This window comes from Ctenocephalides felis, unplaced genomic scaffold (genome assembly GCF_003426905.1).
Source record: "Ctenocephalides felis isolate EL2017-DRISC unplaced genomic scaffold, ASM342690v1 CF-g0.4_SCAFFOLD_01886, whole genome shotgun sequence".
NCBI classification, from domain to species: Eukaryota; Metazoa; Arthropoda; class Insecta; order Siphonaptera; family Pulicidae; genus Ctenocephalides; species Ctenocephalides felis.
Genome location: NW_020538040.1, coordinates 63,654,466 through 63,668,891, shown reverse-complemented (window position 1 = coordinate 63,668,891; position 14,426 = coordinate 63,654,466). Strand labels below are relative to the sequence as shown.

At 30.6% G+C, this 14,426-nt stretch overlaps 1 protein-coding gene across 1 annotated transcript; it reads right to left on the bottom strand.

Moving 5' to 3' along the window:
- Nucleotides 1-7,132: 7,132 nt before the first annotated feature.
- Nucleotides 7,133-12,886, bottom strand: LOC113377584 (protein ovarian tumor locus-like). The gene is made up of 13 exons (XM_026617949.1): nucleotides 12,751-12,886; nucleotides 12,410-12,674; nucleotides 12,249-12,332; nucleotides 12,098-12,195; nucleotides 11,872-12,020; nucleotides 11,450-11,618; nucleotides 10,902-11,383; nucleotides 10,681-10,771; nucleotides 10,415-10,623; nucleotides 10,135-10,343; nucleotides 9,620-10,079; nucleotides 9,298-9,555; nucleotides 7,133-7,549 (listed from the first exon to the last, which is right to left on the bottom strand). Exons 2-13 carry the CDS (start codon nucleotides 12,530-12,532, stop codon nucleotides 7,257-7,259), a joined length of 2,625 nt encoding a protein of 874 aa, XP_026473734.1. The 5' UTR covers nucleotides 12,533-12,674; nucleotides 12,751-12,886; the 3' UTR covers nucleotides 7,133-7,256.
- Between the last annotated feature and the right edge of the window lie 1,540 nt (nucleotides 12,887-14,426).

Genomic DNA, 14,426 nt, shown 5'->3' with positions numbered 1-14,426 from the left:
ATTATACACCGTAGTCCGTAACCAACATTCGCCGGATTTAGAACATTTAGAATAAATGCAAACCTTTTCTTAGCCGTGTATCCTTCAGTATATTTGCAGTTTTCAATTTTTTTGCCTCGAATGAACTACCCTGTAGTTCTTGCGAAGTAGTATTATGTCATTTTGTCCATTGTTTAAGTATGTCATTTTGTTCGAAAATAAACAAAAATAAATAATCAATCAAAACTCCATCAAATACCTGATTATTATAATTTTTTTTTATATTTTTAACAGCAATCAGAACCTTACGTCCTATGAGCTGTTGGATACTAAAACTTTGGATAGTTATAAATAATAATAAGTTATAATAATAATAAGGCCGGTGTGTCATTTTGTCCATATTTTCTCAACATCTCTTGATGTTGCATGCATATCTTTTGATTGATGTTGATTATAAATGGTTCTGCTGAAGCTTTACTAGTTTATGGTATTCTGTTGGTTGTAAATTGAAATTTTTAAAGAACATGAAATTAATTGATAAATTAAACTTTTTGATTTCAATAAAGTTGGCCAACTAGTTGGCAATTACGATTTTAATTATATTGTTTGGCATTTTGTAGCACGTGTAAAATTAGTGGCACATCAATAAAACAAAAGAAATATGCAAGAAAAAACAACGTTGCAATGTTGTTATATGCACATATAAAGTTGTATTTATGTTCGTGCAGTCAGTTGTGAATACAGGGAAAGGAACATAAACCATAAACCATAAACCATTTCCAAAAGTTTGCACAAATATGAACAAGAGCTTCACTTCGAAAGAAAGGTGGTTTGAAAACGTCGCACCACCTATAACAAACTGTCACAAAAGGAGCCGCGTATGAGGCGCCAAACATTGTACATATACTTTTATGAGTTATAAATCAATAAAAAATTTAAAAAAAAATACTATTAATTGAAGGAAATTAAACTTACTCTCTCTATTGTATTATTAAGTTCACAGTTTGATGAAGTGGCTTCTGACGTATCTTTTTCTGATATTGGATCCACAATGGGTATTCTTTGATTATGTTGACCGTGAGCTACTCGATTTTTTCTTAGTTCGGAAGTATTGTTCGGCACTGTCTTAATTTGAACTCCTGTAAATAAACTTACTCCTTCCATTGTATTATTAAGTTCATAGTTTGATGAAGTGGCTTCTGACGTATCTTTTTCTGATATTGGATCCACAATGGTTATTCTTTGATTATGTTGACCGTAAGCTACTCGATTTTTTCTTAGTTCGGAAGTATTGTTCGGCACCGACTTGTTTTGAACTCCTGTAATTAAATTCACTCTCTCCGTTGTATCATTCAGTTCATAGTTTGATGAAGTGGCTTCTGACATATCTTTCTCTGATATTGGATCCACAATGGGTATTCTTTGATTATGTTGACCGTAAACTACTCGATTTTTTCTTAGTTCGGAAGTATTGTTTGGCACCGCCTTGTTTTGAACTCCTGTAATTAAATTCACTCGCTCAGTTGTATTATTCAGTTCATAGTTTGATGAAGTGGCTTCTGACGTATCTTTTTCTGATATTGGATCCACAATGGGTATTCTTTGATTATGTTGACCGTAAGCTACTCGATTTTTTCTTAGTTCGGAAGTATTGTTCGGCACCGCCTTGTTTTGAACTCCTGTAATTAAATTCACTCTCTCCGTTGTATTATTCAGTTCATAGTTTGATGAAGTGGCTTCTGACATATCTTTCTCTGATATTGGCGTCACAATGGGTATTCTTTGATTATGTTGAACGTGAGCTGTTCGATTTTTTCTTTGCTCGAAAGTATTATTCGACACCGTCTTATTTTGAACTACTTTAAATGGTCTTACATTTGAAGATAATCTAGATGCAATTGAATATGGATCTTCATTTTGTATTATTCGAAGTGAAGGCTTTGCCTGAGCTGAAAAACAATTTCTAGTAGGAACCGACAATTTCTTTATACTGTTGCTTTGACTATTTTCAACTGTTTTTAATTTTCTATTTTCTTGATCCTGAAAAAAATTATACAAATCTTAATTAATCAGTTTAATTATAATGAATTTGAGAGTGTATTTTGAAGATCTTGTCAATTCTTTTACGCATATACTTGAAAATAAACACTGATGTTGACAAATAGCAGATTATTCAACAGAAAATTCAAATATTCTCAAATAAAAATAATAATGTTATAGTTATTTGGATGAATGCCATTAATTTTGTCCGCCAGTGGGCCAAAATACCTACAAGTCACGTCGGGCCAAATGCGATTTGTTTTTGGACCGTCTAAAGGCCATAGTCAAAGCACAAGGTGGTCATATCGAGCAAAAGCGAATTGTTTTTAAATTTTGAATTATTTTTACACATTTTGTATTTTGAATCGAGTAAAATTAATTTTCCAAACTAAATTTATGGCTTTTTCAATGGTTACACTTCGAGTGCCGGACCCTGTAGTATCTTAACTATTAACATGCGGAAATACACAATGACTAACTATAACGGAAATACTATCATGACTAACATAATTATAATGAATATATTCAGCAATTTTATGGTAATAACAAATGGAACTTTTGAACTAGTTTTAATCGTAATTGTTCAACATTGTTAATCTATCATTTATATTCTATCACGTTATTATAAAAATTAAAAATAATTATAATAGTTACTAAAATTACCTTTTTCATGTATACAAATGGTTTTCGTGGACTGTAACCTTCATACAAATTTTTGGTAAAATGTTCATCGTCCGAAGATGTGTTCCTACTGCTGCTTTGTGAGCAGTTTTCAAAATTGTTTTCAATTGAATTAGAATTTACAGAATGTTTGAATTTGCTTGTTTTTTTGAGCTGAATCTCTTGGCTTTCGTCAGTTCTTGAATTAAAATGATCGATTTGTTGTTTCGGGCAATAAAATTTGTTAAGCGTTCTCTGCGTTCCATTTGTTCGTTTATTTGAGTTTTCTGTTACTTCTATACACATCTTCGCTTTACCAACGGGCCTGGCTATGGAACACCGTTCATCAGTAGATCTATCTACTGCATTTCGATATTTAATTGTTATTTCAGGGATCGATTTATAATCTAAAACTTCATTACTCCCCAAGTTTATCTTCAAATTAAGAAAATCGAAGCTAATGCTCTCGAATATTCGGCCAACCTGAATTTCTTGAGCTTGCATCTTGTAAACCGGGCGATCTTCATCGAAAGTATCAAATAATCACATCAAATTATAAAATTGATTAATGCACAACATAATTTAATTATATATATATATATATATATATATATATATATATATTATAATTATATATTATTATTTTAATTATATATTTAATTATATATTATATAATTTGAAAATTTATGTTGTAAGTGATTGCTTTTAAAAATTTTATTAGTGCACCGTATAAATGCAATTTAGAAATTTATGTTTTTATTTTTTCATTTAAGTGCTGTCATATAAATCTAGCACACAAATATATTTCTTGAAAAAAATAGCACTTACCACATCATATGATCGTTGGCTCTACAAAGAAAAACCATGAAACATTGGAAAATTGTCCATATGTACAATTATCTTTGACTAAGTAAGAAAATTGCCTTTCTTCAGTTTGTCCTTTAAACCGTTGTAGCTGCCTTTTCCCAAAGCCAATCACTTCACACCGTTTTGATTTCAATTTTAATCGGTTGATCTTTTCTATATCAAAATGCAAAATTTATTTCTATTTTCACGCAAAGTTATAAACATTTTTGACTTCAACAACTTTATGTTAACCCCCTAACCTACGATTTAGATTCGAAAATGTCGGGCCAAAGTTGTTCGAGCTGACGCAGCGTTTGTGTATTATATTTAATATTATATATTTTTCCACACAGTGTACAGTTTACAAAAATAAATATAATTTTGTGTTTTATAGTTTCGTATAAATAAATATTTTATAATAATTGCAATCACCGTACCGGAAAATGCCCGTAATTCGTAATATTTGCTTCTGGCCCGATTATCGTACGCGGGCTATGCCCGTAATATTTATGTTTGGCCTAGCCATCGAACGCGGGCTATGCTCATCATTGGAAGTTAAGGGGGGAGCCTGCTTTAGAGGCTTAAAAAAATCGATTTTTTTATTGCAAAAATGTCTTTCAAAACTAGCTAAGAATATATTCCTAAAAATTTCAGAAACATATTTGAATTATTTTCGGAATTACAGAAGAAATAGTGAGCAAAAGTCAAGCATGTATACAGGCGGAACGAAAACTTCGACGCGCGATTTCTCGGCTTTGACTTTTTTCGATTCTTCCTAATTAGCGGGAAAGATAAGAAAAAATTGAAACGAGACAAAATTCATAGTATTCAGGATTAACTTCTATTCTAGTTGAACCTAAAAATACTTTAAAAAAAGTTATAATTACCCACTTTTTAAACAATCTAAAGTGAAATTCTGTATCAAAAAACATGATTTTTTTTCAAGCTGCGAAAAATTGGTGAATTTTTTATTTTTTCTGAAATTTTTAGGTTCAACTAGAATCTATACTATTGAAAATATATATTGGTTTTCATTTTTTTGTTTCGAATGAAAACTGTGACCTGCATCTTTCTCGCCAAATAACATCTGCCCGACATATTATGACATATATTTTAATGAAAAAATTTGAGAAGAATGTTGAAATATATAACAATAAAATCGTAAAGTTTCGTTTCAATTAAATATTTATTTACTTCCCTAAAAATTCCTCAAAGAAAGCGAATTTTTAAAACCTCAAAACCAGGCTCCCCTCTTAAGGGGGTCGATCGTGATATTGATAATTTTTAAATTATCAGTAGAGTGTATAAAAGATATATTTTACGTGTGAAATGAAAAGTATAAAATACTACGTTGGAAATAACTATGAAAAGGCCCTAGGTGTTAGTGGCGTGTTGCTGTAAATAATCGACTTAATCTTTAAGAAAACAGTATATTGAATATAATAAACCACTTTGTTGTAGAGCTTTAAAATACAAGAAACTATTGCAGATTATTCAATTTTATATAAATTGTCTAAACGTGTTAGTCATTTTCGACAAATGGTTAAATATTACACTACATTATTGAAAAACGAAAACATGCTTAATACCAGGCATCGGCAACCTACGGCACGCGTGCCAGGCTTGGCACGCGATGGGGTTCTGAATGGCACTCTATAAAGTAATCAAGAAAATCGCAAATATCGAGTGATTTTTAAATAAGAGAAAATGTTTAATTATAATTATTTTTCTAACGTAGCTCGCTAATGTAATTCAACCTACGTACTTAAGTTCCAGAAGATGCAAAGACTTTGAAGCTTATGTGCCTATATATTCCTTCCTCATAAAACCAGATTTAATAGATCCATCAATAATACCGTTTGATTTGTTGATTTTCGAATGGATTAATGTTGATAACTTTGAAATGGAAATTATCGAACTAATATCTTCAGAATTATGGAAAACAAAATTGAAGGAATTACAAAAAAATCTGGAAGATAACTCTATGGACAAATCGACAGCCATATTAAATTGTTGAATGACATTGCCGGAAAAGAATTAATTGTTTAAAGAAAATTGTATGCGCTCTCCTTTCAGCTTTTGGTTCCACATATCTCTGTGAACAATTTTTTTCTCACATGAAACATATGAGTTCACAAAGAAATCGTTTAACAACTAAACATTCAGAATCTTGTGTGAAATTAAGTTACAAATTTTACCCCGGATATTGAAATGTTAAGGAAAAATGTGCAGGCACAAGGTTTGCATTAAAGTTGTTTAGTTTATATTAGAAATTTATGTTATTTGTTAATAAATATGTTTAAAAGATAAATTTGGTTATAATTCTTCTCCCCTAGCACCTAACTATATATTTCAAAATTAAGGCGGCACTCATCATATTGGTAGAGTGGCTTGGCACACTACAGTTAAAAGCTTGCCGACCCCTGCTTAATACCATCTTAATAATGCACTTTAATTAACTTTTATAATAATCACTTGTCGTAGACCTCTAAAAGTTTAATATGTTAAAAAAAACAACCGGACAATCAATTACAAAAAACAACCGAACCGACCTTTGCCAGGAACTAATCAACACAATTCCCAAATGATATTTTTTTGAATTTGCAAAATGGATTCAGTTTTTTTAACGAAAATGTGCACAAATAAAATGTCTGTTAAATCTAAAAAAACGACTCGGCCGATTTCTAACCAGTGCGAGTGCTTATCAAGTTTCATTGAATAGCTTTTACGTTTTAGAAATCGCTACTGTCGTTTCTGAAAAAACGTCGACGAAAGGCCAATTTTTGACCCACGTCAGAAAAGCGCTGATGAATGTTCAAAATTTTGGCTCACATGTGAAACTCAATATATTGCAATAATTCACTTACATTTCGAATAAAATAAAAGTGAATAAAAACTTAAATAAAACAAGTTGAAATTTATTGTACCACATACCATGAGAAAAAACTACTAATTTTGATAGGTATCCAATCACATGTGTAATCCAAATAAATCATTTGTTATAGACTACCGGAACTATAAATATGTTGCGCACAATAATAAAACTAAATTGAAGTACATAATACAAAAATTTGGTGAATGTGAAATAAGTCACATTCATTTGTTTAACTTAACTATAGTGTGGTTTTACGAGTTTACTTTATCAAGTAGCGGGGTTGAGAAATTGTTGACGAAAATTTAAAATTCGGCTAACATACGTACAAGCAAACAAATACAATACTCAACATTTATACAGGTTTTATTAATGTTCATAAAATGCATTATATACTGACAATACGTAACAAAATAACTACTAATTTTTAATTATAAAATAATTCTGTATAAAAAACCAAAAAGTATTGTTAAATGTTTATTTTTAACAAATTAAGTACATATTCATTCATATTATGCTTCCAGCATATAATAACTAGATTGAATCAACATCATTATGTCAGTAATATCACAATATAATTATTTTTAATTCGATGAGAAGCATTGATATAATAGTAAATAAACAAAACTATATTTCTTAAAACTGTAAAAATTGATTTCTTAATGAAAAATAAGATATTTTTTTCTAGATAATCAAATTATAAATTTAAACAACACAAATTGCGACTTCCCACACAAAATAACATAATTCTTATTATCAAGAAATAAAACGTGAAGTAACTATATGATTGATAATCATTAACTTATCTATACCTTTATAAAATATATAGAGCTTTCATGTTTCAAATTTCATGAAATAACTATGGACTAGATGGAAGAACTTGAGCAGAGTAAGAAGACTGAGGTGCTGGATACCATACTTGATTTCGGTAATATCCTGGTGAAGAAGGCTCAGTAAATAGCGGAACTTGATTTGATTGATAGATAATGGGACGAGAAAAATTTGCGTCATTCAAGTTCTGATCCACTACAGTTTCTATCTGGCCTTCAAAGCTTGGAGAGACTACACCAAAAGGCATACCCATATAATGCGCAACATATAAGTTTCTACCTTCTTCCACTGGATAAAAAGGCACCATTGTGCTATACATACCTTAAAATAAACATATACTCATCTTACTATTTAATGAAATATTTCAATCACATTAATATATCATTATTATATCAAATTCATGTTAATATTTCATTAATATATCAAATAAAATATTTATTTAATTGAATATATTTACATATCAATAGTATCATAAATACATATTCATTCTTCATTCATTCACTTATTCTTGACTCTATCAATAATTTTTCATGTCAATATAATATATGAGTTTAAGACATTATTTTATTGCTATTTCTATAATTTAGATTTTTAATGCATAGTAGATTATGTTAATAGTAAGGTGACCATACGTCCCAGTTTGGCAAAGGCAGTCCCGGATTTCCCCCGAGTGTCCCGGGTTTTTCTAAAAGCAATATTTGTCCCGGATTTAGATCTTTAGCAAAATTTGTCTCAGATTTTCGAAAAGTATAGGCCCGGATTAACATAATTAAAAATTATGGTCCCGGTTTTGACTTGAGAAGATATGGTCACCTTAGTTAACACTGTTAAGGACACACCAAAAATGGAAACTGCCTTCATAGAAAACTGATTATTTTTTGCCTAAAAAGTGATGGTGACTGGTTTTTGAGATAACCATGTAGCTTTTATCATTAATTATTCACAAACAGATAAAAACATTACAGAAGCATTTTAAACGTCTTCAATTGAAAGACAAAGATCCATATTTGCAGAAAAAAAAACACCTTCGCAAATTTCAAGCCTCTGTTACACCTATAATTATATTAATTCAATTTAAATGTAAACTGTTTTAGATTAGATTAGTATTTGCAATGACAATTCTGAATTAGTTTCATACGCAACATTATGTTTGGAAAAACAGTGTTTGCTGGGTCAGCTACTATTATATAAATGTACATATTTGCATTTAGATTATTTTTCTAAAATATATTAACATAAATTGAAATAAATTTAAAATTGATGTTGATAATTATAAGCAAAAACTTTTATTGGTTCACTTAGTTTTATGTGCAATACCATATATCACATTAATTTAAAATTTATGGTATTTGAAATACAGTAAACCCTCGCTTTACGCGGCAAGTGCGTACCGTGCAGTATGGGAACCGTGCTATAAGAAACTCGTATTTAACATACAATTCAGGCTAATTCGTAGTGCGTTCTATGGAACCTTACATAGTGCAGTATGGGAACCGTGTTATGAGAGACTCAGAGTTGGTACAAATCGTACCATTTTTATCGCGCTGTATGGAGACCAAAGAATACAACTTGAAGTAGGAGTAATACGGACGAAATGACATGTAGGACATTGATACCTTATTCAAAAATTGGCGCGACACAGTAGTCAGCTCAAACGTGTTCTTAGGCAGCTATAATATAATCAATCATGTCTAAAAGATAACAGTCGATAACAAAATTTACATCAATACCCGTTTGCACAACGAACTTATGGGCTGTTTACTAAATACCGTGTAATAAGAAGTCCGTGTAGTCGGAGGGATGTCGGATTTTTAGCTCCGTGTAGTATGGGAACCGTGTACCCAGAGTGCCGTGTAAAGCGAGGGCCTACTGTACTTATTAACTATTAATGTTTATTATAAAATTACCTATAATATATAATTACCTAGAACCATTTTTAAAAATGAAAAATTGAAATGTAGGATTCATACATTATTTATAAAAATAAAATGATTTACTTATGATAATAATGATTTACTATATGACTTTCAAGATTCAAATCAAATAAATATTGTAAATTGGATACATACCATAAGGTTTTTCAATTAACAAGTTGTTTGAATGTTTTAGATTCAGTTCTGAAGATAACTTATTGTTAACTTTCATGCATAGCTCATCTGGATTACTGTATTCATAAACAATGGTAGATTTGCAACTATTTTCATTTTCTTCATTTGGATTAGTTATGTCTGCGCGATTTTCTAGTTCTTTAAATGGGTGCCTAATAATGCATGTCGAATTAAAATAATCAACACCAAGGTTATAAAAAAATCTTAATGTTGCAGTATCTGAAAGAAAGAAGTAGTTCATAAAAAACTCAAAACAATAAATTTACATTTAAAATCAAATTACCATTAAATGGCAAATCTGCACCAGAGAATAAAGTACTTTTAGGTGCTAAATAATTAACAGCATCGGTTGTATAATCATCAATCCTACAATTTTCTTGGAAGTTATATTGCGGTTTTAAAGAATCAGATGAGACGTTATCAGTACTGTTCATATATTGCATAGGTTTAGCAGTTTCTTGCATTTGAAAAGATGGAGTTTCAGATTCAAAGGCACAAACTTGAGATTTAGAGATATCAGGCATGTAGGTAGGAGCAGATTGATTTACAGGCCAAACATATGAATTGGGATATGAATAGGCAAATGATTGATTAACATATGATGCTTGCACTTCATTATTAAACATTACACTCGTAAAAGATTCACTAGAAACTTTGTTTATATTAAGTTGGGGATTTGAGTTCAGAGCAGATCCAGTGTCATCTATAATTACTGAAACTGGCATAGACACCAAATCATTTTCCTAAAAAATAATTATATCATAACATGTTATATAAATGAAAATTCAAAATACTTACTCGAAATTGAAAAGATGGGTAATCCTGTAGCTTATTAAGTTTATCAAAATCAGTGTCAATTTTATTGATGTCTTGCACATTCAACGAGTTATCTGCCTGATTTTTATCGTTTTTATGTAATAAATATTGAGTAATATTATTCTTGGAATTACTTAAATGTGAGTCCTTAACCCTGCGTGATTTACCCATTCTACTTTTCTTCATCTTATCTACAAGGAATAGTTACAACTATTTTTTGATAGAAAATAGATTGCCTAATAAATGAAAAAAGAATACTCACTATACTCAGCAAATGAAAACAATTTTGAATTTTGGATAGTGGAAGCCAAATTTCTATAATGGCGATAAGGCAAAGCCCAGGGTTTAACCTGCTCCAAAGGCAGTGGCTGTAAAAAATCACGAGGTACTGATCTTTTTTCGCCTAATTCTTCTATAAAAACAACACATGGTTCTCCACTCGACGACATTTCTTGTATATGACAATGATACCTTCAAATGTATTCTAGACAAATGAACTTAAAAAAATTAGTTTATTCATACACTTACCAAGTTAGTTGAGATTCTGACAGCTTTACAAGACATTTTACACCAACTTGTAAATTTGTACCACCATTGTACCAATTGCCATACCGCATTTCTACAATTACACTACTATATAATACATATATATATATATATATATATATATATATATATATATTGATATACTACAGATTCTGATCAACAAAATAATATGCATCATCATAAATCTATATGCAATAAATTACCTCTTCTGACCTCATTCCATGTGTCAAATTCAATATTCCTGTATATATCTAAATCTAAAGCTTTTGCAACTTTGTAAGGAAAAGGTGTTAGATTTTCTTTTAGCATTTGCTTCACACAAGAAATAGATGAATCTGTAGCATGAAAATCAGTCAAATTTAAAACCCTCGCTACAAATTCTGGTATCATAGAAGCGTAACAGGTTTCATTTGTATTATAATTTGCTTCTTGAATTTCTAAAGAACTATTTTCATTGCTTATTATTTCACTACCATAATTATTTGAGGTGAAACATGTTTTAGAGCATTTAGTATCAATTTGTTGAAAAATTTCAGCTGAATTTGGTTCTTGATTATCACAATTCATATATGCTTTTTTACTGAAAGCAGTGTTATTTAGAGCATGATAATGAAACATGCATTTGGAAATGTCTTCTAGAACACATAATGTGCTGAATGGATCTGCTTCCATTTCACATTGAGATCTGCATGCAAAACATAATTTGATTAAATTTTAGAATCTTTAGAAGTAATTTACGATATATACTAACATTTCATTATTGATAGCTGTGCATCGAGTTTGATTATCTTCATTGACTTGTTGCAGAATTTCAGATTTCATATCACCAACACCAGAAGATTCATGAAGCATTTTATTTACAGCAAAATCCACATCAGGTAATTTAAAAACAAACTTATATAAAGTTTGATATACCAGAGCTTTAATGATAAAAGAATGATAATAAATTGCATAATGATATATATAAGCTTGAGATTTTTTTGATTGATGTTGAGACATATTCTTTAAATGTTAATTTGCAGCTGTTCGTCGAAGTAAAAGAACAATAAATAATGACATTATTTATTGTTCTTTTACTTCGACAAATGGCTGCAAATTAACATTTCAAGATATATATATATATATATATATATATATATATATATACATGTAAATTGCATAGCTAACACGTACATTGGCAAAAAGCAGCATTTTGTATGTATGTTTTATGGAACACAGAGTCATAGTGCTTATCAGCGTGGAACATTAGTACTCTTTTAGAAAAACCGTTATTAGTAACATTGAGCGGCTCAGTTGTTTTTTCAAATATAAATACTTCACATCTGAAAAAAAATATATATATATATACCCAAAAAATGATGAAAGTAATTTATCAAATGAATACAGTTCATAATATTACTGATATAATCTGCTCATTGCAGCAATTTCTAGCAAACCCCCAAATTCATTTATTTCAGACATCGCTTCAAGGTATACTTCTAGAGATCCGTCAATATCCTAAAAATCATAAAGTCTATAAATAAGTAGCATACAAAATTTAAAAAACTTACATTTTCAAACAAACTAGCGTTATCTTTCATGTATTTTACACACTCGGCTCTCACTAATTTATGGTATTTTTGTGTTAGAAATAGCTAAAACAAATAATAATACATTGTCAAAATACATAAGTACATAATAAACCATTCGACTCAAAACATGATATCAATACCTGCTCAGAAAACACCCTGAATAAACAAGTGGAGTCGCGAGCTGTGTGCTTTCGATAATACCCGTGCGATTCTAACCATTGGTCGATCGCATCGGGATTTTTAGTTCTTTTTGTATAATTCATTATATTTGTAACATAAATCGTCCGTCTTGTAAAAAATCGCGTATAGGGATTACACAATTACTGCATGAAAGATTTTAATTCGATTTTAGTAAACATAAGTTCTCGCTATTTTACGGTTATTTTGTGTCAGAAATAGCTAAAACTAATAATGATATAGTAAAATTAAACAGCTTTGCATTCAGATTGAATTATATATTCAGTTCAGTGTTGTAATTTACTTTATTCACAATCAAAGAAGATTACATATAATTTAATGTTTACAAATTCTGTTATAGTGCGTTAAACGACTGTCACACATAGAATAATGGAATCAAAATTAAGAGGAAATGTGTTTTCCAGTCTAGCCATCTGCAGTCAGCACCATAGATAAATAATATAAGCATCACAGTGAGGTGGTATCATAAGTGAATATCATAGACCTTTGCCTTATACAATACAAATGAAATTGTATAAGGTCAATGGTGAATATACATATGTGCAAGTTGGTCACCATTTTTTTATTGCATCTCGCAGCTAATCGCAATGACACTATTCCATTATGTTTTATCTATGGACCAGAGGTAGGCAACGTAATAAACAGAATAACAGAATGATCAATGCACAACGAACAAACGACTGAACGAATATAGTGTAAACATAGGACTGACAACTGACAAGTAGCTTATTCCTTATTGGCTTGCTCCGCTGCACGAACGCGCACGGCGAATCCTGTTTTTGACATGCGCGAGGTCCGCTTTTGCTTGCAATAATTTAGTCTGCGCACATTGCGAACAAATTCGCCGTACGGATTCGTGCAATGGAGCGAGCCATTAGACAATTAATACTGACTGACTACAACCATATGACCATGCGACCATACTACCAAGACATGGGGGGAGTAGATTTGAATGAATTGTTGATTGCATTGTTTCTAACAGATATTCGATCAAGAAAATGATACCATCGCATTATGATTCACCCATAGATAAACAAGTGATTTAACAGGAATCAATGCTTGGCTTTTATATATTTTTTATAAGCTGTTGTGCTAAGTTTGACTTAATGTTAGTCTCGTTAGTCTGTTTGACAGATGGCAACCCAATCAGTTGTCACATCCCTGTACACATCCTGTACGATATATTAATATTACAATTTCTGTAATAGGACGAATATTTTATTGATGCAGCAATGCCGGGTGAGGGGTATTTTCACTTGGAAACATATTACTATCTATATTTTCAAATGAAAATAGTTGTCACTGCTGCCTGAAACAGGCTGCTCCAAGTTCGTATCGAACCCGAGACCTCTGAATCAAGTCTCGTCGCTCTTAACCGCTTACCTACGGTCGAGATTTTTTAACCCGTTCCGTAAGCACCCAGCCAGGCCCGGTCAGTATTTATTTTTATTTATTGTAAAAGTCGCCAGTATAACACGGCTCAGTCAATATATATTTTTTTATATAATTTGATTAATTTATTATTTACTTCATTTATTATATTTTTTATTTCTATTAATTTTAGTTAATTTTAATTATCTTTAAAATATAAGTATGTTGTTTTATTAATAAATATTTTTGAATTATTAGTATTATTTCTTTATCGAATTAATAATATTTATACAATTTAGGTATTTTGTTTAACAAAATTTATATGCTTATATTTTACATTGCATTATTTACATTATTATTATTATTATTTAACAAATTAACAACCCACACAGCACATGGTTGACATAGGGTCAACCTATGGTCGTCACAATGGGCTGTAGGGTTAACCTATGGTCAACCCACTGGTACCATATATGAACATAGGTGAACCCATGGCGACACATATGTCAGAGCCCTGGTTTGACCCATGGTCAACCCGACGGGTTTAATACGGGTATGCTATGGGGCTGGAATGGTATCGCGATGGGT